The sequence below is a fragment of the Podarcis filfolensis genome (assembly GCF_964270895.1).
Source record: "Podarcis filfolensis genome assembly, chromosome: 15".
Taxonomy (NCBI): Eukaryota; Metazoa; Chordata; class Lepidosauria; order Squamata; family Lacertidae; genus Podarcis; species Podarcis filfolensis.
Genome location: NC_139618.1, coordinates 12,123,221 through 12,148,187, shown reverse-complemented (window position 1 = coordinate 12,148,187; position 24,967 = coordinate 12,123,221). Strand labels below are relative to the sequence as shown.

General features: G+C 44.7%; 1 protein-coding gene and 1 long non-coding RNA gene across 16 annotated transcripts in view; one reads left to right on the top strand and one right to left on the bottom strand.

Annotated features, from left to right (window-relative positions):
• The window catches only part of LOC310750251, a 345,492-nt gene that overhangs the window by 297,142 nt on the left and 23,383 nt on the right, over nucleotides 1-24,967 (bottom strand). The gene's annotated exons all lie outside the window — the stretch shown is intronic.
• The window catches only part of CUX1 (cut like homeobox 1), a 256,957-nt gene that overhangs the window by 214,448 nt on the left and 17,542 nt on the right, over nucleotides 1-24,967 (top strand). For 14 of the 15 annotated variants that reach the window (XM_083587395.1, XM_083587392.1, XM_083587393.1 and 11 more), the window contains 3 exons: nucleotides 4,068-4,256; nucleotides 6,507-6,771; nucleotides 8,178-24,417. The exons of the other annotated variant lie outside the window; for it this stretch is intronic. In XM_083587395.1, coding sequence (XP_083443521.1) covers nucleotides 4,068-4,256; nucleotides 6,507-6,771; nucleotides 8,178-8,889 — 1,166 coding nt within the window. In that variant the 3' untranslated portion in view covers nucleotides 8,890-24,417. Of the gene's footprint in view, nucleotides 1-4,067; nucleotides 4,257-6,506; nucleotides 6,772-8,177; nucleotides 24,418-24,967 lie in introns of those variants that run through there. 15 annotated transcript variants of the gene reach the window in all.

Genomic DNA, 24,967 nt, shown 5'->3' with positions numbered 1-24,967 from the left:
ATATTTGTAGACTTCGCCCCCTTTTGAATGAGAGCTTAAGATATTCAAGAAGATGATGTTACTTTCAGCAGTTCCGCAGAATTATAACATATACATATAGCCACATCTCTAAGCAACGGAGATGTGCTGGTAAATACCAATATAGACTGCATTTGCACCATAAACTATGGCTTATTGTGACGTGCAAAAGCTGCAGCCAGCCTCAGGGTCCTTTGCTTCTTCCTCTCCCATGGTTGGGATGGACTTCAGAAGCTTTTCCTTTCAGTTTTTGTGAACCACAGCTTCCTCCTTCATTGAGACTGTAGATCATACATTGCACTTGCTATGACTAATTTAAAGAGGCAAGTCCCATGCTTTAAAGTCAATTTTTTTCTTCTTCTTTCTTCTTTGGTGATCATTCATAGCCGAGCAAAATTGTCTTCCATAAACACAGTTTTAACAGTGAGTCCATAAGTGACTGTGGAGGCCAATTCTGGATCCACACATCCTTCCACAGTGGGGACATAGGTTTCCGGGTGGGAGTTGATCACGGTGAGGGTTTGCTAAGCATGCCTTCCTCTTAGCGCGTTTCTCCCTTGCGTCCTGAGTTCGAGAGTCTTCAAAGCCCACCTTTGGTCAAGGCTGTTCTCCAGTTGGAGCGCTCGCAGGCCAGTGTTTCCCAGTTGTCTGTGTTTATACTACACCAATCTGTTTTTAAGCTGAAACTGACCATAGTTAGGGTTGAACCATGATCCCCCAGTTCAAATGAAATGGAAATGGAAAGCCCTGGTTTAGTGAACTTAGAGCTTCCAAAGTTGTCATCCTGGCAGCATGTGAGGGGATAGGATACTGTATTGTGGTCTTAAGACCATTGTGGCTTATGCACATCATAATAGGTTTATCTTCGTGTGTGAATGTGGTCTCAAGAATAGACACTGGAGATCACTTGGTGAAATTGCTTGGCAGGAGATTCAGGACAGTCTCAAGTTCTTCACACAGCACATAATTATATTTTGAATCTCGCTGGCACAGCGATGATGTCTGTCTCAGATAACTTTGAAAGGGGCTTGTTTGTTTAGGACATTTTATAATCAGCTTCATGGAAAAAAAGTTGTGTGCAGGTTAGTCCAACTCATGGATGGATAAGGGAAAAGACCATCCATACAGAAACATCTCCAGGTAGAGCCAGGGAAGACTCCTGTCTGAAACAGCTGCTGTCAATCAGTGCAGGGGATGATGAGAGGTGGACCAATGGTCTAGCAGTATATGCCAACTTCCTATTAGGCCAATTTACAGCAGTTGACTATGATGGTTAAATTTCAGAGGCAGAGCACCACTGAATATTGGTTGCCGCAGAACAGTAGCAGGAGAAGACTATTGCCTTTGTGCCCTGCTTATGGGCTTCTCCAAGGTCACTGTAGGAAACAGGGTGACAGGCTGGATAGGCCTTTGGTCTAATTCAGCTAAAGGGCTATTTGTAGTTACTATTGGGTTTGAAAAGCAAGCCTTGTGATCAATAAGGCATAGGTTGCTGAAACAGCCAGCCTGGGGTACATATTCCAAGTGGAAATATCACTGTGTTTTTCCCCCATGTAAAAAAGATTGCTGCACAAATTACATCTATGGGATGGGATGGGCAATTGAAGAGGAGGTGCTTCTATCTCTGCTGTGCCTTGTAATCTCTGCCCGCTTTCGAGACTCTTGCCTGGGATCACCAACAAGGGTAGATGGAAGCATCCCAGTAATCATGAAATGAAGAGCCTTTATAATTAGCATGTTGCCAAAAGGGCAGAGGCGGTTGCCATTGTTCCCAGGCATTGGAGCTAAGCCTTGAGCTTAAAGCAGGGTTATAAGGGAGAACTGTTCACGAGGAATCTTTCCTAAAGGAAGATACATACTAAATTCCACATGGCCAGTAGCAGAACTCCACCTGCACTAAGAGTTTAAAAACACTTGCAGGAGAAATTATTAGCAGATTCTTTGGAAGGCTCCAAGGTGAGCATCACTAGGGTCATTGATTGAATGGTTTCGATTAGCTTAATGGAATGGAGCTGTTATGGAGTCCAGCTGCAGTACAGTTTGAGCATCTGCTGTTCTCTGAGTGGCAGGAGCCAGAGATGGAAACACGGGTCGGAAATCGTTTCAGTCTGCTTCTGCTCCCTGTTTCCATTATCTCCGTTGTAGGGTCCTCACCTTAAACAGTGGGAAGTGTTCCCAGCCAGGGGAATCAATCCTTTAATTTTCCCAGCTGAAAACCGAAACCTGGTAGCTTAGAAAGCATTGAAGGGGAAGCCAAGACCACCCAGATTAATTAGAAACTCGTGAAAATTTGGTTGTTCTTTTACATCTGCTTGTGGCCTTGGAAGTTTTGTTTGGATGTAGCTCTTTTGGATAACATTTTCTTCCGATACCCTGGAGTTTGAAGCAGGAAGCTCATGCCCATGAGGCTGTGTCGTAGCTATTTAGAGTTTATGGGGACTGCCACAGCTCAGGCCTCAGAGTTCAGGTGTAGAAAGAAATAAGATCAGCCCCTCCAATTGGCAGGCAGTATTAAACCTCTCACTTGCCCAGGCAAGGTCTAAATATTTGGAGCCTGGCCACTGAGTGGATTTCTATCCTACTTTTTGATAGGAGTCCTCAGAGCTGCTCACAAAATTCTAAGTTTTAAGCACCCCAGGTATGGATTTTGGTACCCTGACCCCAACACACTTTCGCATATGCAATCATGGAGATGCGTGAGAAATGTCATTATCAGACTTCCATAGCCAAGTAGGGATGCAGATGGGGAAAGCATGGGGAGAAGACGTGCATTCATGTAACTAAGGTTGATTAAAAAGCACCATGTACATAGAATCATAGAATTGTAGATCTGGAGGTATCACAAGGGTCATCTAGTCCAACCCCTTGCAATACAGGAATCTTCTGCCCAACATGGGACTCGAACCCACAACCCCAAGATTAAGAGTCTCATGCTGTACCAACTGAGCTACCCTGAAGAGCACTATATAAGTGATAAATAATAATACCAAAAATAATATTGTCTCGGTTCATACAAAACACTAGACCAAACTGTCTTGGTTCTCCTGTTGCTGCACTGCCATAGTTTGGCCTGGCATTGTATGTGAACTCAGGCCTGTGGTCTGCCTTCCCCAAACAAGCCACTAGCAATAAACCAAGGACACACCTTGTTTGCAGCTGTTCAGATCAAGGCAAACCATGAGCTTGCGTTCACACACACTGAGCCAAACTACAGCTTAGCTCTCCGTAGAGTAACTACATGCTTGCTCGATCTCACTAAGCTATAGTTTGCCTTAGCATTAAGTAAAAATTAGGCCTGTACATGTTATCTTCATATCAGCCCATTATTCTCAGGAGTGTCAGGTGTTCAATCAGTGGGCAGAAGTTCAAATGCACCCAGACTGAGAATCCTAAGGGCAGAAAGGATTTCAGGCATGCTCGCTTCGGCAGCACATCTACCAAAATTGGAACAATACGGAGAAGATTATCAGAAAGGATTTCAGGCATCACCAAGTTTGGTGGTGAAGTCATTGGATCCTCTGGCTTTTATTTTACGTGTTCAAGAACCGAATCAATCCGAAGTGAGTCAAAAGCGGAGGCTCTGACAAAAACAAATTATTCTTTCTGTATCATGACATGGGAGTCAGAAAGAACACTCCCTTAATGTAGAAAACAAGCACACCAGGGCAAGACATTTATTGCAGGCTACACCCTGATGTGCTGGCTCAGTAAATTCCAGGAATTCTACGTGGAATATAAAATGTGGCCAGCTCCCACCTTCAATGTGACATGGTGCAGTTGGGATTTTTTAAAATTGTAGAACAGCTTTCAGTGGGTTGAAGGAGTTGCGGATTCCCCCTACAAACTGCCTGCACCTCCCTAGAGGTGGTCCTGCGCCACTTCTCTTTTCAGGACAAGCCCAAACGGCTTGACTGGCACGGTGTTCTGTTCCTTAATGACATTGGGCCCCTTTTGCTTTCATGTATGTGTGTGTCTGTGTTGCCTTCTCCTATCGCATTGTCTTCTCTCTCCATGGCACAAATACAACTTGATGTTTGGCTTCTTTGCAGGTCAGCGTCTGTTTGGGGAGACAATCCTGGGGCTAACACAAGGTTCAGTCTCAGATCTGCTGGCACGTCCCAAGCCCTGGCACAAGCTGAGCTTGAAGGGCCGGGAGCCGTTTGTTCGCATGCAGCTATGGCTCAACGACCCCAACAACGTGGAGAAGTTGATGGACATGAAACGCATGGAAAAGAAAGGTAATTTCCATCACGCCTGCAGCTATGCATATATTTCTCAACTTGCATGCTCTTGGGGTCTGAACTTGCAATGACGGACCAGACACAATTAGCACCACCAGTTCAGACTCCATGACTATATTTGTGAAATTAATATTTTTTTGCCCTGACATGCATCAATCATTTTTATACTTGTTTACTTTGAATTGCATTTTCCATTTTACCATCCATTCACACAGTTTGGAGAGGTCCTTTTGGAACTCCTACAAAATCTATTTTTTAAAATGACCCTGAACAATCTAGTATCATCAGCAGACTTGGCCACCTGAACACTTAAATCCTAACTCTAGATCGTTTAGGAACAAGTTAAAATACCAATTCTTTTGGTGGGGTGGTTCTGCTTCTACATCTCTCTATTCAGAGAACTGTCCATTTATTCCTACTTTTTGCTTCCTGCAACTTAAATCAGCCCCTGATCCACAAGAGAACCTCTCTTCTTACTCCTTAACTGCTAAGCTTACTTAGGAGTCTTTGGTGAGGTACATTGTCAAAAGCTTATCAAGCATCTTCGTCACTTCTGTTTCGACCTGCAGTGCTTTGGCCTCTCTGCCATTCTGTGCCCAGGCACACTCACAGTGCCTAGTTCACCGTCACCCCCATTTAAATTTTCATCAGTTTAATCATATTCATTCAGGGGGGGAGATTCATTCTGAACCAGACCCTCCTCAGCTCCTGTCTGCTCCCCGCCCTCCCCCCCAAAAAATCATTAGTTGGGAATGTTTATCCTGACTTACCAAAAGATTAGCATACAATTTATTTACCCCAGTGGCTTAGAGATTGGACACAATGTCTTACCTTTGCCGTAAACACCGGGACTTAAAATAAGCCTGGGGTAGACAATGTGGTCCACAGCATCTGAAGGACACCGCATTAGCTACCTCTGGAATAACCTACAGTACAGGTTATTGAGCAGGTGGGAGACTCAACACAGACAGGCTGCATTGCCAACTATAAGGTAAAGGGACCCTGACCATTAGGTCCAGTCATGGCCGACTCTGGGGTTACAGCGCTCATCTCGCTTTATTGGCCGAGGGAGCCGGCCTACAGCTTCTGGGTCATGTGGCCAGCATGACTAAGCCGCTTCTGGTGAACCAGAGCAGTGCACGGAAATGCCGTTTACCTTCCCACCGGAGCGGTACCTATTTATCTACTTGCACTTTGACGTGCTTTCGAACTGCTAGGTTGGCAGGAGCAGGGACCAAGCAACAAGAGCTCACCCCGTCAGGGGGATTCGAACCGCCGACCTTCTGATCGGCAAGTCCTAGGCTCTGTGGTTTAACCCACAGCGCCACCCACATCCCTATTGCCAACTATACCCATCTGTAAAATGGCTATAATGAGTTACCTTACACCACGTTAGGACCATTGGTCCATCTAGCATCACTGCTGCCAACCCTTACTGACACCAGATCTACGGAGCTCCGGGGCAAGTCTGCAACCTGACATCCCTTGAGCATAAATTGAAAACTGGTGTAGCAAAGCATCTATGAATCCTGAGATGTAAGGTGCAAAATTGTACCTCTGCCAAGAACTCACCAGGTGACCTGGGGGCAAAACCTCAACACACCAACACACTCCAAAGTAGAGATATTAATACTTGCTGCATTTCTGTAAAGATTACGAGAAAATGTACTGCACGTGTTGTTGTTACTTAGTAATTTAATAAACTTAGCTGTGATTTCTCCTACCTCCGCCCTTTCTCTCTTCCTTCCCTGGCTGGCAGGCAATGTTGCCAATTGGCACATGCTACAAAGCAAAGGGCAGTGCCAGCCAGCTCCCCAGAGGCCCCAACTGCCCACCATTTTAATCTCAAAAATGGCTAGAGCCAGGGCAAGAGTGACCATGAGCTCTGCCAATCTGATCCTGGCTTTGGTTTATGATGGTTAATAATACATTTATATCCCACTTTTCCTCCAAGGAGCTCAAAGTGTCATACATGGTTCTCTGCCCCAACCCCACTCCAATTTCAGTCCATTTCAACCCAGTGAGGTATGTTAGGCTGAAAGACGGTGGCTGGCCCAAGGTTGGCCAGCGAACGCCATAGCTGAATGGAGATTTGAACACTGGCTCCCCAGGTCCTAGCCCAGCACTCTAACCACTGCACCCACACTGCCATGTGCTTACCAGTCTGTCCTTTCATACATGCCGGCTCTCCCAGTTCCATGGCTTTGTGCCTGAAATGATCCCTGTGGTTTCCTTTTTGTCTTTCAGCGTACATGAAGCGAAGGCACAGCTCGGTCAGCGACAGCCAGCCTTCAGAGTCTTCTTCGGCGGGCATCGATTACAGCCAGGGGGCCAGTCCACAGCCGCAGCATCAGCTAAAGAAGCCGCGAGTTGTGTTGGCCCCAGAAGAGAAAGAAGCTCTGAAGCGAGCCTATCAGCAAAAGCCATACCCATCACCAAAAACCATTGAGGAGCTCGCCACACAGCTCAACTTGAAGACCAGCACCGTCATTAATTGGTTCCACAATTACAGGTAAAGTGCTAGGGAGCCTCTGTTGATAGTTCTGTCACTGAGTGAATCTTGGGGGTCTGTGACTGCACCAGAGGGACTTCTCAGAAATGGCATCCCAATTATGAAATGCACCCCCCCCCCCAGTGGCAGAGCTTCATGCTCCGGCACCAGGGGGCAGAGAGCAGGCGGGGGCGTGGCTGGCACGCGTCCCGGGGGTGTGGCATGCCATCTGTGGGGGCGTGGCGCCTAGTGGTCCAGAATTTGGCCAAACAGATGCCCCTGGTAAGCTCCTTAGCAGAGCAAATGGAAAGGAGCCACCCTCAATCCACTTGCTCCCAGTGCCTATTTATTAGAGCTGTGCATCATGGGAACATCCCACTGTGTATATTTCTAGTTTGAAATCAGGTGGGACTGAATTTTTTGAGAGGGATGAGCAAGAGATTATGGTTAATCTGTTGTTGTTGTTGTAGTAGTAGTAGCAGCAGGAGGAGGAGTATCAGAGTTTCTATTCCACCATTCCTCTTAAAGGATTTGATGTTTTTTTAATGAAACGCAACATAGGAAGCTGCCTTATACGGAGCCAGACTATTGTCTCATCTAGCTCAGTATTGTCTACACTGACTGGCAGCAGCTCTCCAGGATTTCAGGCAAGATTCTGTAGAGATGCCGGGGATTGAATCTGGGACCTCCTGCTTGCAAGAGGGCTTGTGCTTGGCTCCTGCTTGGGGGGTTCCCTTGGGGGCATCTGGTTGGCCACTGTGAGAACAGGATGCTGGACTAGATGGGCCATTGGCCTGATCCAGGAGGCTCTTCTTGAATTCTTAGTTCCTTGAGGAGTGGAAAATGTTATAAAGATAATTAGTGTTGTATCAAGACCTACATTGGCTCCCAGTACGTTTCTGAGCACAATTTAAAGCCTTGGTGCTGACCTTTTAAAACCCTAAATGGTCTCAGCCCTGTATTCATGAAGGAGCGTCTCCAGTTGTTCTGCCTGGACACTGAGGTCCAGCTCCGAGGGTCTTCTGGCAGATCCCTCCCTGCGAGAAGTGAGGTTACAGGGAACCAGGCAGAGGGCCTTCTCGGTAGTGGCCCCCCTCCCTGTGGAACGCCCTCCCATCAGATATCGAGGAAATAAACAACTACCTGACTTTTCTAAGACATCTGAAGGCAGCCCTGTTTAGGGAAGTTTTTAATGTTTGATGTTTTATCATGTTTTTAATATTCTGTTGGGAGCTTCCCAGAGTGGCTGGGGAAACCCAGCCACATGGGCGGGGTATAAATAATAAATTATTATTATTATTATTATTATTATTATTATTATTATTATTACTACTACTACTATCACCATAACTTACATTACTGACATATCAATGACCGTCTTGACACCGTCTTCCCCTCCCACTTACACTTTCTCTCTCCCCGCCCAGGTCTCGCATTCGCCGAGAGCTCTTTATCGAAGAGATCCAAGCGGGAGGCCAGAGCCAGGCTGGCTCCAGCGACTCTCCTTCGGCCAGAAGCAGCCGGGCAGTTCACAGCTCCGAAGGAGACAGTTGTGATGGGGTGGACACGGAGGGCCCACCCGACGGGAAGCCGGGAAGCCGCCTGGAAGCCGACGAGTACAGCAGCAACACAACCACAAAGTCTCAGGGAGAGCGAGCAGCGTCAGCTTTCGATGCAGGGGAAGAGGCACTGCGAGACGCCGGATCTTCGGAGAAAACGGAGACATTCCACTTGGGGGCGGAGAGCCTGGACGACACTGACGACGAGGGGAGGCTCCGAGCGCCGCGTCCGAGTTCTCCGCCGGGCTCCCTACATTCAGGAGAAACTCTGGAGACGACGCCAAACTCTGCTCCAGAAGAGGATGCCTCTACCTCAGCTGCCTCCACCTCGCTCCTTGCAGGGGAGAGCTCCTGCAAGGCCGCAGGGGAACGTGTGGAGAAAATTCCCATTGTGCCAAGTACCAGCTCCACGCCAGCCACCAACTCCCTCCAGACCCTGTTCGGCTTCTCCGAGGCGGTTTGCTCGAAGAACACGCGGGACAACACCTTGAGGAAAAAGAAGGCAGCGAATTTGAACAGCATAATCCACCGCCTAGAGAAGGCCGCAAGTCGAGAGGAGCCCGTGGAGTGGGAGTTTTGAGATTAAGCTCACCCAACTCTGAGGAGCTGGGGAAGTAAAACACAAAAAACAAAAACACACACACAAAAAAACACTTGGACCTCTTCTGGTTTTAATTGTGTCCCGCACTTACAGCCCTGCAGGCCACGGGGCAAAAATGCCATAGGCCAAGGTGCATATAGAGAATGAAAGGAGCGTTTCAGCCCAGTTTTATGTTTGTGTTTTCAAGGACGAAAACTGAAAATGTGTAGTCGAGCTTTTTGTACCCCGAAGTGTTTCTATTAATTGCCCTAAAGTGATTTTCCACAGTTTCTGGGGAAGAAAAAAAAACTCATACAGCTTTTGCCTTCTGCCCTCCTCTTTGGTGTGGGCTTTAAAACTAAAAAAAAAAAAATTATATACAAACAAGAAGAAGAAAAAAAATTAAACCCACATATTTAAAAGGGGGGCTTTTTATCCGCCATCTAATGGCTAAACAGAGCGATAATAATACACTATTATCTTCTTTAAGCAGGAAAACCGAAAAAAGATGGAAGGGGAGATTTTTTGAGAAAAAGAAAAAAAGGTTTTTTGTAGCTGTTCAGTTGCCACTAAGAGATTGCACAGTCAACCCGACTCTAAACACACTAGTTTGAATTCCTAAATATTTTCAAGAAAAGAATATTGTTTAAAACTTGGGATTTAAAAAAAATACACATTTACTCCTCGTATTTTTTAAACAAAAGAGAAAAGTCACATCAGGAAAATATCTTAATTTGTGGTAGCTGACTTCAGTGTTTTTCTTGTAAAGTGGAATAGAAAATTGACTTGTAGTGCACATCGTTTCATAGCTTTAACCAATTCTGGTCTCTTTATGGGCTGGGATTTGTTTAATACACTCCATTTTAGGCCAAATCAGGACAGAAAAAGGAAGAAATCTGGAAAAAAAAAATCTGAAATCTAGGTATTTTATAATCTGCTTTTTAACCTCTAACCACAGAGCACGCAGATCAGACCTCATTTCTAGGAGGTGTGGGAGACAGCTTGGAATGGGTACTTGATCGGATCAGTTTGAATTGCGTCATGCCAGCCTTGCAAATCAGTTACAAGTCCTCAGCCTGCCTAGTCACACATGCCTACATTAGTCACTTGTGCCCTATGGGAAAAGAACCACCAGCTTTTGAAAGAAATTAGCTCACTTGGTTGCAGACAGGTGGGTGTCATAATGAGCCTACGTTATACATAGGACCTTGGCGGGGTGGTGGTGTTGACTAGAAAGATGGAAGCGTTTGGCTGATACCACTTTGGGAAGAGTGGAGGTGCATCTTGCAGTGAGAAGCACTTAGAACATGAGTGGGGAGCCTGTGGCCCTTGAGTTGATGTTTGACTACAACTCCCACCAACCCTGTCCATTGACCATGCCAGCTGGGGCTGATGGGAGTCGGAGTCCAGCAACATCTGAAGGGCGATGGGTTCCCCACTCCTGACTGACAATGAGCTGTCTTGATGGCAGGCGGTGAGATCAGTCACTGGGCACTTTCTTGTTCTCACATCCCACTAAGATAGAAAAGGACCTTTCAGCACCCTTAACTAATTGGTTAATCACTGGCTGTGGTCCCACAGCAAGCACTGATTTCTCTCTTAAGTTTCAGTTGTGGGATTATCACTATTATTATCACCATCCTTTTATGGCGGGGGGTGTCCTCATTAACAAAAAGAGGAAAGGCTTGCAGGAGGAGCCCGTGGCGTTCGGTAATCACAACGTAAACCACGGAACACCTAACCAAAACATGTGCAGAAGCATGGCGCCCGTCGCAGTTGTCAGCTCTTCCACTTTGTTTTGCAAAAGCTGCAAGGCCGATCAAAGTACAAAATCAAATTTCCAAATTGTCTCTGACGCCTCCTGTTGTCTATGTGTATATGCGTGAGCATAGAGCCGTGTGGAAAGCCGAGTGTGTGCGTGAGTGTGTGTGCAATTTTATACGTCTGTATTTTCTTACGTACTTCTTGCACGCATAGAGTGCATTACTGCCACCTTTTTTCAATAAGCTGTTTTATCAGTTACGGCTTCTACAAGTTTGCTGATTTAGACTCCTTTATTGCCATATCTTTAAAACTAACGATAGAACGATTTCGGTATATATATATTATTTTTGCTTATTTATAGGTGCTGTATTTTATTATCTGATTGTTAGGGATGAAAGGGGGCAAATATTCTTTAGAGGGATAGACTGCCGGCAGTATTGGGTATAATTTACAAGATGTAGTTGTCATACTGTATATTATTGACAGACTTTTTCTTTTCTTTTCTTTCATTTTTTGGGGTCCGTATTGTGTATCATGGAAAACTTTGTCTTAGGTCAACATCTTTTGATGACACTTTAATGGTGCATTCATTGCTTCTTAAGTTCTAATTAATATTTTTTCTTTGTGATATGGAGAGGGGGGCAGGGGGAAAGGTATTCTGAGTTTTAAAAATGTGTTCCCAACATTACACCTCAACATGCTTGAAGTTCATTAGTAATTGATATGGGGGAGGGGCTACAAGATGTGAAACCACCTTCCTTGCATGTGTTTTTTTTTTTTTTAAGGCAATTGTGTATTTTGCAGTCTCTTTTCAAGAATTGACAGCAGCACTTAGTTCAGATCTTCACAAATTTAAATGTTTGGTAGCTTTAAAAGAAAAAAATGCCTTTTCATGGCCCAGGACAAAGGCTCTAGGAGGCTGCAAGGCAGGTTTGCTTTGACCACTTCTTGCTGTTAATTTTATAATTTCATAACTGTTTAGAGGGTCCGAATGTTGGAGCTTGAGGTCCACCGACAGCTCTTGGTTTGTTCCATGATGATCTGAGGAGACGTATTTGCAAAAATTGTGGCTGATACGAGAATCTGGGCAGCAGAGAAAGCCCAGCTGTTCCAGAAGAAAATCTGGAGAAGTAAATAAGCGCTGGTGATTCTTGACGTAGGCATAATCACCCTTTCCTAGCAGATAAACCTTCTGCTCTTGGCACATACATGAAGGCCGTGGTACAGCGGCTCTTAACATATGCATGGAATTTTGCGTGAGCATATCAGAGTGGGACTCGTGACTAAGGGGTTGCTCAGTATCTACCGTGAGAATTCTCCACTTGCTTCTCCAAACAGGATCTGCCTCTCTTTCTCAAATCTTCCTGTCAGCTTACCCATCTTCACTTTTATCAGGGCCAAGCGTCTGAGTCGATGAAGGAATCAGTTCTTGCCTTCAGATGTTTGTATCTTTTCTTACAGCAATAGATCTCCCGTTCTGATGTTTCCTCCCCTCCCAGATAGATATGAGGATGCTTGCCGCCGTCAGGGCCCCATGATTTGATGTCTCCCCATGGAAACCTGCATCCCATAACGTTGTTACTTGTGTGGTTTAGAGCATGCCCCAGCCGAGCAGTCAGAGTTCTGCCACCCATCTTGATAAGCAATATTGAAGTGCCTTGAAATAACAGAATTCTGGTTGTCTTTCATGTGCTGTGCTTCTCCTCCCCTCCCCACCCTGGTGCCTGTGGAGCATATCGTAAATATTGTGTAACCTTCTCTTTCCTTTTTTCCTCCCTAGGCCCAAGCAGATCTGTCTCGTGTAAAATCTAGAAGCAAAGCTTGCTTTAGGGCAGGTGGTTCATTGCAGGGACCCTTATTCACAGAACTGAAGCACTCTTAGGCCAAATCAAAGAAGATGTTGCCGCTCTGCCAGCAGCTGCAAATTTGAAGCAGGAAAGCGCTTGAGATTTCAGTATATATTTGGCACTGTATTGTCATTTTGGTTCCTTCCATCATTTCTGTTTTGGCTTCGAAGGGAAAGGCTGGCATGGACTCACAGAATCATCTGTGCAAGGCCTTCTCCATCCAAAATCTGATTCTTGTGTCATTGGCAAGAAGGTTTTGGCTGGCTTTTCCAATTAGTTCTCAACTGGGCTTGGTTGGATTTGGGTCCTGGCGAGGTGTGCCATTTGCAATCCGGTTTTCAGTCTTGGGAAATCTAGCATAACGGCCCCTGGTTGGCAAGTTCAGTGCAGCGCAAAGGATTACAAACCAGTAGTTGTTAGTCACGGTGGTGAAAAACTACATTAAGAGGTCACATTTCAGCAAGTGTAGTTCTGTAGTGTACAGCACCTCATGCATAGGCGCTTTCCCCAATACTTTCTTTTACAGCAAACTCCTGGCAATTTTTTTTATGGCTGAAGCCTACTGCCATGCAGTAGTTCTCTGCCAGCCCCCCACCCCCACCCCCCCCCAAAAACCACAGGAAAATATTCTAGAGAATTTTAACAGAAGAGCCATAGCTCAGTGAGGAAGCACATTTCCAACCTGTGCTAGAGAAAACCCTGCCCTTGGGGGAATCTACGTTGAGAATACCAATTATAGCAGGCAAGTTTCCTTGAAAAGGCAGCACTATTCATGCAAGTCTGCAGCCTTGGCTAATGTCCCACATGAACTAAGGCTATGCCCAGAGCCCATCCAGAATCGTTGACACGATTCGTCGGGTATTGCATGGATTATTGTGCAACGTGGGAGCCCCAAAGGTGAAGACGGCAGCTCACACTACTTAGTAAGCCACATCGCACTACTGAGAATAATTCCAGTTTGCCAACAAGGCATTGTACAGTCCTAGAAGGCGTCCAGCAGGGGAGCATGAACACCCACCACTGCCTTCATGGCCCTTTCTTTCCAAGTGGGTGAAATTCACCTAAAAGGAAGGCTTTTTCAGGTGCTGTTTTTCTGGGGGAGGGAAAATTTTCTTCTCACCCGTGTAGGGGGGGAAGGCCAAATGAAGCCCTCTTTGCAAATGCTTTTTGGAGAAATAGAGCTGTGTATAACTGGCCTCATGAAATTCTTCACAGCTCTACTTTGCTTCCAAATTCTCTGTTCATTTCCACAAATGAAATTTCTACGCTGTATGCATAGACAACTTTTAATAACATGCCTGTGGTGGAGCATTTAGCAGTCCTGATGAGAGAGGGCAGAGCAGCTTTGGGTTCTGAGTTTGTGGAAATGAGCTGATCCTATGAATGCTTTATCAAAAGTAAGTGCCGCTGACTTCAATGTGACTTGGCCCAGAGCCGGCCCTACCATTAGATAGAGTGTGGCAACTACCCTGGGCAGCAGAAGCTAGGAGAAGGAGAGCAGCAGCAGCAAGTTTTGTGTACCATGCAACCTGACCCGTGTCTCCAAAGCTGTCCCCTTCCAACTCTGATTCTATGAGAGGGTGCCTCCCCATTGCCAGTGTTGAAGAAAGATGCAGCTGACTGGGCAAAACTTCCGTGCTTGGAAAGGTTGGGAGGTGCACCACCTTGTCCTCCCCACACCACGAAATGTATTGAGCCAGACCTGGACTTGCTCCCAAGGAAGTGTGCATTGGACTGTAGCTTTAATCACAGCACCAAAGGGGACGGATTCCGCACCCAGAGCCCTTCACAGAATGTTTGGTACTATTTGTCAACTGTCGTATTGACCCACGTTTCCAAAGCATGCTGGCACTGACTTGCAAGTAAATTTATCTCAGAGGAGGAGCACTAACCTGCAGCCCTGAAAGATCAAGCTAACTTGCCTTCTTGCAGGTAGGCAGGTAGCACACTCCCAAGGTAGTTTTCCGGGCTTCTTCAGCGGTCTCATCTCAAAGCCTTGATACGTATATTGATATTCAATTTCATAGAGAATCAGTCTCTTAAGCTTAAGCCAAGAAATAGTATTCTTGCAGGTAGGCAGCTGACTTAACAGGGTTCCGCATAAGGGGTGTGAGGACATCAGGAAGAACGCTGTGGGAAATTTAGTACCTCTTTGGTTCTAAGCATCATCAAAGAACCATAGTTGGACCCCTAATTACTGACACCTCCTTAGAAGAGGTGCAGACTGGCCCAGCTCTTCCTGTGTTTGCCTGGAATGAGGCCTGGAAGAGCCCATTTCCGCAAACACCTTCTCAAATGCCTTGCTAGCTGGCAAGCGATAAAAGTTAGAAATTTCTAAACTTGAGGTTGATAATTTTGATAAACTGCAATTAAAACACAACCCTTGGATATTTTTAAAAGACAAATTAATCAGTACACAGCTCCTGATGAAGAAGTGGGTAAACCTCCCAGAGGAACAGTTGCAGGGCAAATTACTTTTAACCTCCATTCCAGTTGCATTTTGACTATACATCTTTGTTAAAAGCCACTCCCTACCTTTAGATCGAAGGAGCTCCAAAATAAGAAAGGTGGTCCTTAGAGTTGCACTCCTGTCTTTTGTGTGTGTGGCTGTTGAGAGAATAATATGCTTCATAAAATATGTGATAGATGCCCTTGCAATTTAAAAGGATTCCCCCGCTCCTTTTTTGTGTGCGTACTTCTGAAAGAAAAACTGAACAGCAAATAAATCTCTCTCTTAGCTTCAGTGTTAATCAAATCAGATAAAGAAAAAGAAAAGAAGTATTAGCAGAATAACATCACAGAGAGCTGCTTCGTTTTTAAAAGTATTCTCTACTAGCATTGCAGCAGTCAGAGGACACTCAGCAGTTCTGTCTCTCATGCTCCATTTCAAAAGCCCCCAATACTGTCAAATTTTGGCAGTTCAGAGTTGGGGAAATCCTTAGGAAAGCACCCGTGGAAGTTGTTTTGTTTCAGAGTCTTGGGCTGCAGTTGAGAACCTTTCTGAGCACCAGAGAGTGATGGCTGGTAGAATGGTGTTCACACCTCCTTAATGATGTCCCTTAAGTCACCTCCATGACCACTTAGATGCCCTTGGAACCCTGTTGAAGCCGGTTAGCTGATGCCACACCACTGCTTAGAACTAAAATATTTCTCTACCCCACTCCCTTGCTTTCCAAGAAATGTATTGGATTGTGTGAGACTCTGCCTGGAGCAGAATCACCTTGAGTTCAGATACTTTCTGAGCAAATGCAAGAAATTGTCAACATCAGCAATGCATGCTTTTATTCTTATTATTAGGACCTATCATTTCCAATTTGGCCTTCTCATCCTACTCATAGTTATATAACCTTGAAGACAAAAGAGGGAGGCTCCTTAGGGTGGGAGGGTGCTAGGTGCCATTGCCAACCATACTGGGTTGAATCGGATGGGTGCCCTGCCTAGTAGGTGCCCCCAGCTCAAAGAATGATTCCTGGAGCAAGAAAGGCAAAGCAGTGCAGAACTAGCTTTGCACACAAGCAAGGGGCTCAGGAACTGCTGTGGACACTATCACAGCACTTGCTTAAACAGTTTGTGGACCAGTGCTAGCTACTCTCCCTCCTCCTGCTCACAGTTCTATGCATCCAACCCCTTGTGTTCTGGATAGTGCTAAATGCGCCCCAGGCCAGCTACGTTGGGAACACTGGCCAGGCCTGTACCAGGAGAACAGCTCTCCTGGTCGGTCTCCTGTGGACTAGAACTTCCTGTGGAGTACATCCAGGAGGTCTTCTATCTCTAAGGTTAGTTATGAGAGGAGGAGGAGGAGGAGCCTAACACCAATGGACAAAGCTACCTCTATTCCCTCCACAGGACTAGCAGATTGCTGGTGCCTTATGTTTCAGGCACCACTAAGCACTTAATTATATCGCGTGGAAACAATCCGTTGAAATAAAGTAGTGGGGTGATGCTTTTAAGCCCCACACCCAGTTGTTGGGACTTTTAAAGAAATTAGGTTCTTTATAACTCAGATGTACATTGCTGGGACTTTTTAATGCAATTAACTTGCTGGTGCATTGATCTAGTAGCCGTTTGCCACCATTTGTAGTGAAACCAAAATTCCTCCCATCCTACGCAGAATGCTAAATATTTTAGTTGCCACCTTACATCATGTTTGCTTCCGTTTTCTGAGGTGTTATTGCTTTCCATGGCACGTTAAGCAATCCCTCTGCGTAAATGTCAGCCTCGGAAGGGGTGACATGCTCATCATTGCATGTTTGCTTTCCTTTCTTGTCCTTTCTCTAATGGAGGCTGCCACTTAAGTAAACTCCACTCCCAGGTCTATATAATCCTATATGCCCAAAGGCTGGGAGTGAGTCCCACTGGACCATGAGTGCTGGCTTCTGAGCACAAATACATAGGCTTCAGTCTGGTCCAATGAGTCACTTCTTTTCGTGACTTGTGATCTGAATGCATAGTCTAGCACTCCACTGAAGAAGAATCCCAAGGCATTCTGTGAGCCCAACCACTGACATTGCAGCCCACTGTAAAGATTAATTGTGGACCTTTGCATCTTAAAAAAGTATTGCACAAGCACACTTAAAAGTGGCTAGCACCTAGGGCTGAAATTGTTGAAGTAATAAGTTTCATAATGGAATAAATTAATTAGTTTAATTCATTTAAAAACTAGACACCCCCCCCCAAAAGAAATCATTATTTTTTTTTAGTCATGGAAGGGAAGCCTGTACTCCTGGATCTGCTACAAACTCTCTGCGTATCATGCAGTTCACAGTCTTCACAACTGCAAGGAACAGGATATTGGGAGTCCCATATATGCGGGCTCCATGTGCTCAAGGGCATCTCTCATTTATGTATTAAGATTTCCACAAAGGCCCTTGATAAGCATGCGTGGAAGCCAGCAGCGGGAGCACATATGCTTCAAATAGTTTTCAGAGCAATAGCGTGTCTTAACTTTAGTCAACAGTCATTACCGAAATACTCAAGACATCCTGTTTTAATTGGAAATGAATTGGCTAAATTCAAAAATATTCATTTACTTAAACCCATTAATCAGTTTGCCATCCTTGTTACTCTGGTGAAAACATAATGTATTTAATTGCATGGATCATTTCTGAGTGCATATAGAAGGAGTTGCCTAACTCGTGTCATTCTTGCAGGGTTCATCCATTTACTTACCTTTTAAAAAGCAGATTCATTATACAACCTACTTCCTCAAACAACTCCAGATGAACATGGCTGGGATCAACACAACTTGCCCAAAATGTAGGTCTTTGAACAGCCTTGAATGGCCAGCAGTTAAACCTGGTCAATGCACAAACTGTTCCACTTCTTGGGCACACAGCCTGAATAAGAATCTTCAACAGCTTGAAAACATGCAGTGCTTTTTATCAAACAAGAGAGGCTTTTGCACAACCTGTGCATAGCAAAATCTGGATATAGTTGTGAAGAACAGGGCATATATCTTTGATAACGGCCAGCCCACTTCCTGTCAGGACTGCCCATCTTCATTTTCCACTCTGTTATGAAACTGCTGAAATAAACACAAGTGCCTGGGGGCACCTTTAATTTGCAGCGTGGTGGCATGCATTTTCTTATATGAGCATGTGAAGTTGCCTGCAGCCTGCCAGCCACTTGTGCCACCATCTTTTAAGGTACCTTGTCCTTTGCAGTCACTCTGCAATTTCTAGGGGTATCAGAGGTGGGGAACCTGCGAGATATTCCTGGACTCTCAACTCCCATCACCACTGCCCATGCTACCTGGGGCGGATATCAGTTGGAGTCCAAGAACATCTGCATGGCCACTGGTCCCATACCCATATGCTAGAGTAACCACCTGCCTTTTTAATCAGTTACATCAATTTGCATGTTACAGGTGCTTTTTGGAGATAACACAATTAAACGAAAGCTGCCACTAATATCAGTAGCAAAAGCCTTTTAGTGCTGTGCATGCTTACTCAGAAATCATAGAATCATAGAGTTAAAAGGGGTCCCGAGGGTCATTTTGTCCATCCCCCTGTATGCAGGAATCTCAACTAAAGCATCCATGACAGGTGGCCACCCAACCTCTGCTTAAAAACTTCCAAGGAACTTCCAACACCTTCAGAGGGAGTCTTCCACTATTAAACAGCTCTTACCTTCAGAAAGTTGCTACTGTTGTTCAGCCAAACATGTCTAGTGAGCCTTGCTTCCAATGAAATCTGCCTTAAGCTGCAATTACCTGGTAGAAAGCCCTGTTGAAGTCAGCATGGTTTACTTATGAGTAGACTTGCATAGGATTGTACTGTTCAATAACATAATCGTTAAAGCTTGCAGTTAAATTTTGCTGCATTAGCAACGATGCAGTGAAGATTCAAATGCATTTGCCTGCTTACCCGTTGTCTTTGTAGCCACACATGCGGAATAAGCATTATGGGGTTTGGTTTTCGAAGTATATTCTGCAGAAGTTACTATGTATGTAGGACGTCTGTACCTCTGGCATTGGCAGCATCCAACTGGATAATGTCAGAGCACGGACAGGAGGCCAAGCTTTAAAATGTCACCAACGGACACTGGAATGCTTAGAGTGCTGATTCCTTCTGCAATAACCAGCAGCCATGCGGGTTTTGTAACCACGAAGGGGGAAAGGTTGCATATTTTAAGGCCTCGGTTGTTGAAGCTGACCTTTCCCTCCCTGCCTTAGCATGTCACTATGCTGCTTGTAGCTGTGCATGCATCACCTGTGTGCAGGATAGCAGTCTTTCCTCCATCATTTTAACACCCCATCACCCTGATCCAGTTATTCCTCACAGTTGCACACACCAAGTACTCATGCCTGCAAGGGATTCATTGTGCACTGGGGCACACACAGAAGTCATGCTTGAACCAGCTCCCCTGGTCTCTTCGGTGAGAGAGACAGCTTCACATACACAAAATGTGTGTGTATGTATGGATGCCCCTCTGTTGGAATTGTGCACATGAGGAGTCCATGCTGGACATCTTGCTGAACAAAGAGGGAATCTCCTGTGAGTTTCTGCTCTCCAGAGATTTGGAAGGTGGAGGCAAGCATGGTCTTACAAAATACTGAGCCTGCATACAACAAGCTGTTCAAGGTGTCTCCTTGATTCCAGTAGGGCTGAGATAAGCTTTAAAATTCATGGCTTTAAGAAAGCAAATCATCATCATGCATTTCGTTCATGGTCTATTATGATGGAGAAAAACGAAAGCATGCCCCCTCAAAAAATAAATTAGGGTTGTGTATTCCCCATTTTTAAAGTTGTTTGCTATATTTAAGTAACCAAGTTTACTAGAGAAGGGAAATGGTTATTCATACACACTGTTTTATAATTCTCAGATATATTGAGCTTTATTTAGGAGATTTAGATGAAAGTTTGTGTTTTGCTTTGCGATTTGTTTCCTTTGTCCAAAGTCCTAAATTCTGCTGTCATTTACATCTTTCACAAACTTGCATTTGTGAGCTTCTTCTAACCTGAAATTAACCAGTGATTTGGATTTCCTTTCCTTTCCTTTTTTTATTATATTCCCCCACCCCCAGTTTTTAACAATTTAACAAGCATAACTCTTACACATTCTCAGTCTAGATGATACAGATTTGGATTTCAGCACATATCAGAGAATACCTATCTACTCAGGATCCATTAAGAAAAATGCAGAAATCTGGGTTGTTGGGGCACTAATTTTTCTAAAGCACTTAATAGCATGCATTAAATCTTTGTGCAATAAGAAATATTTGTTTGTAGGGAGCTAACCTGTATGGAACGTGTTATGTGAGCAAATATGAGCTCCTCTGTCTTTGAAGAGTCTGGCAGTAGCCTCTTTGATAGAATTGTGGCATCCATAATTGGTGAAATTACAGGTGGAATTGTGGCATCGTATTAGGAACACTGAGTATATGACCGTTTACCAAGTGGTTACAAAAAGGCTGGTAGTCTCATTAGGCCAACTACTCAGAGGGACACAGTACTGACCTTTGAGGAGCACAGTTTTATACAGATTAGTTTTTGTGATATCTTAAAATTTCTGATAATCTTTCAAGAATGTCATTCCTACAAGACACCTGCTTTTGAAAATTGCAAGTTAATTTTGGGAGGGCAATGCAAATAGTTTACGTTGCCTATGGCACAAAATAACCTTGCCTACAGTGCGAAATAGCCAGGCACCAGCACTAGTTATGTCCCACAGTTTGCAATGTAACCACTTGGTAAGACATTGTCCTACCAAGCAACAAGGGAGAATTTTTTGCACTCCGCTTTTTAAATTATTATTGTTATTAGGCATTTACAGGGGTGGATAGATTTGCCTCGTTCCTTGGCACAATGATACACAGGAAAGGTTTGCCACGTGGTTGCTTGCATGCCACAATTTTGTTTCCCTTTGGTAAAGCATCATAATCATCTGTCCTCTTACGTTTGTGACTGCAAAACACTCCTCCAAGCCGGTCATCAATGGATTTGAAGACCAGTAACTACAATCTGTCGAAGTGGTAATTACCAAATTTCAATTTTACATAACTCTGCCTCCATTTGGGGAGCAGACATGTGTTGCGGACATCCCCTGCCAAATTGTACTTCTGCAGCGGCCCTTTTGCACAGCCTAGCTATGACAGGACAGACAAAGTTACGACTTTGCAGGGGGTTGGACTAGATGGCCCTCAGGGTCCCTTCCAACTCTGCAATCCTATTATTCTACCTGATAGACACAATCATGCAAGTTATCTGCTAGGCACTTAGTGGCTCAAACATCCCACCCCACCCACTTCGATACCCGCCCTGTCTTATGCAACCTTTAAAGGCACTGAAGCATCTCGTTCTTAGTCTCTTGGGAAAAGGGACTTAACAATAAGTTCATTCCAGTTTAACTGGGACTTGTTAAAAACAAATGGAAAACATCTGCTTTTCTGCCTCTTTAGTCATCATCATCAGCACTTATCTGTGAAGTGGTTCTGTTAATCAACTGCACCAGGAGCATATCATATCTTTTGTTTCATCCCGAAAACTCGCACAAACATTGAGCCTTTCCTACATGTAATGAGATTATTATTATTATTATTTCCCAAAGTGCTTTCCAGAGCTTCCTGCATAAAACTGCAACAGCCATGCTCACATATCTGTCCCAAGTGTACACAGTTGCGTGACTCGTGCGTGCAATGTTGCCCCAAGCGAGTGGCTGCGCGGCTTGACTTGCACCTCAGGTGGTCAGCCAGGACTCATATCATTCCTTTGTATATTCTGGATACTTTGTAAATGTGTATAAAATCGTTTTTAATTTAAAGATCTTCCGCTTTGAGAGTTTAGAAGCACGCAGCTTTGGGCGGGGAGGGCAAGGAAAGAAGCAAATGCACAAAGCGCTCTGAGCCTCCTTGAGTCTGTTGAATGGGTCCGTGAAGAGGCATTTTTTTGCTGTTCCCAAAGTTCATTGCCATTTCTAGCAAAGTATTTTCAGCCAAGAGACTGCTTTCCTCAGCAAGGTTCCTCTTTCACCTGAGTGCGTCTTTTCCAAATTTAAAATGGCAAGGTCTGTTTCTGCTATGTGAGAATACCCATCGCATGCTAACATCTGGCAGCGCGGAGCGTGTTGACTTTGGTGATGCTATGAGTGACGTGTCACCCCAGGGGTGTGGTTTTGTTTTTTTGGAGGGGGGAGTGTTTAAAAGAAACTTCTGCTCCTTCCATTGCCTCTGCACCAGGCCCCATGTGCCATAGTAACTCTCCAGAAGTAGACTAAAAAGCAGCTTGGCGTGGAATATGACTATACACGTGCTCCGTTTGAAAACTTTCAGGCGAGGGTTAAGGATGGCGTGAGCCATGCAGCTGTCAACTTTGCATTTCAACCTGCTTTTGGGTTTGTCTAGAAATTGATTCTCTGGGCTGTTCAGGTGAGGGAGTGGAGATGAGAACACGAGACCCCACCCATAGAGGCCGAAAAGGCCCAATAAGTTTTGGCGCCTGAGGCAAAAATCCGAACGTTGCCTCTCCTCTTCTCTCACTCCCCCACCTCCCTCACTTGATGATGGTCAAAATACAAGGAGACAGTAAATAATTGTACATTTTGTGGTGTTGTACCAACCTGCCTAATTGGGCCAGGTCTGAGGGGGATTCTTTCATAGCTGTCAACGTTTCCCTTTTTGAAAAGGAAATTCCCTAATTCCGAATAGGATTCCTTGCAAGGAAAGGGGAAAGTTGACAGCTATGGATTCTTTCTCTGCCCATTTGTAATGATGAACACAGTTGAGTGGTATGGCGTGCAACTGTTCTTTGAGGAGGTAATACCAGAGGCAGCAGCTTATGCAGAAACAAAGAAAATGAAGGGGGGAAAGTTGCTTTTTTTGTTTTTAAAAAGCCCCGTTACTGTGCAGAAGAAGGCTTGCCACTCATTTAGCAAACCCGTGGGGTGATTCCAGGGAGCTCCGGGGTTGTTTTCAACTAGGTCCTGTTCCGAGTAGACCCTTTGAGCTTGCCAAACGATAGTTACTCACATCCATTCACTTCGGTGGGTCTACTTTGAGTAGGACTAGCCCTGAATGCCACCCCTGCCCTTCCTCAGTCTCCGAAGCAAATTGGTGCATCACCTCTCTGGGAGCAAGCAGCCCCCTTGAAGGGTCTTTGGGCATGAGCCAGCTGCACAGGATCAAAATGAACAGGAGTCGTGTGGGAACATGTCTGGTAAACTTCTGGAGAGCAAGGAGGAGGTCCTGGTGGATCGTGCCCCCAGCCAAACCCAACCACTTCCCCCTTCCTTTTTTATTTTTTATTTTCTTGCGCTAGTTTGGACTGGTGACGGGTGGGGTAAGGAAGGTCTACTTTTAAAATAATGAGCTTTTGGTAAAGGTGTGTCCCCCCCCCTTTAAATTGTTATTCTTTCTTCTCCAAATAGTCTATGCATTTCCAATGTCGAAAGCCGTTTTCTGCCGCTCTCCCCCCCTACCCCTCCCTGCCCAAAAGGCACTGTGTGTTCTGCTCTGTGGACAACACTCTGAGAATGTCATGTGTGCGAATTTGGACGTTTTAAATCCAAAGTAAATGGCAACCTAATTTTTTGTTTGTTTGTTTGCTTCCCCGAAGTCCCTTTTCACATATATATATATATAATTTTAAGTCAAGGCCACGATCCGCCTCAAGAGGCTTGTGTGCATGTCCCATTGAAACCTGGGGACTTGCACAGGAGACCTTCCCAGCGGGTCATGCGCTCTGAAGATTTTATTTTTTGTTTTTATTTTTTTGCATTTGTGCAATAACTACTTGCCATTTTATCGGGCTAACCTTTGGACTTGCCCTGACTACTAACACAGCACAAAATGAACTCGAAACAAAAAAAAAAGGTGTATTTTTTTTCCTGAGAATATTTTCTTTTTTAAAAAAAAAAAATTGATGATAAGCTCCATTTTACCCCCGTGTACTTGTGGTGTCCGACATTTTTAGCAGTATTTTATATATATATATATATATATATATATTATTATTATTATTATTATTTTCCTGTAACGCACTAAGTCTTAGATGTTTTTAGACGCTCATTTCTTATATTCACAATCACAGATTTTAATGAAATATCCTCACAAAGACCCAATTGACCAAAAAAAGTGTCTTTTTTTTTTTTTTGTACAAGTAGCTTTGAGAAGCCCCACGTTGTGTTGCTGTGATTTCATCTTTTGTAACATTTTATTTCTTGTTCAGAAGTTTATTAAAGAAAAAAAAAGTTTTATATGGCCGGCTGTGACGGAGTGGGGGGGCCTCCCTCCGTTAGGGGGGGCGGCATTTCCTTCCTGTCTTGGGCCCGCCATACAATGTTCTGTTCTCAGCACTGTACAACAGTCCCTATATGATATGGAGAAGCAATATCACTGTACGAAACTCACATGATGTATTATTATAATTCACTAGCACCCTAGGTGTGATAATTGAAGTAAATATCTTTTATACAAACATAACGACGTGTAGGTTGTCTTTCTTCAGGCAGACTGGACTCAAAAGCAGCAAACATTTTGACGGGGGTTCCGTTTTCGCTCGTCTGGGAGTTAAATACGTTGGACGTGACGAATGTGTGTTTATTGTGAGAAGACGGCAGCCTTTTCGCCGCAAGATCTATCTATCCATCATTCACATTTGCTCATTTTTTAATAGAAAGGGGGGGGTAGAATCTGTGTTTTTCTGTAGGTGGGGAGAAACACTTCATTCTCCCAGCATTGCAGAACTACAGCTCTTTTGTGTGCCTCCTCTGCCAGAGGTATGGAGGGTGGCAGCACGAGAACAGGGCCTTCTCTGCAGTGGCTCCCCATTTGTGGAATGCTCTCCCCAGGGAGGTTCACAGGGCACCTTCATTATACACCTTTAGGCGCCAGGCGAAAGCGTCCTTTTTAACCAGATGTTTGGCTGATTGACATGCAGTGCCCTTCTAAAATGTATTGGGGGGATTATTGGGTTGTTTACATTTCTGTCATGAATTTCGTGTTTTTATATTGCGGTTTTGTGTTGTAACCG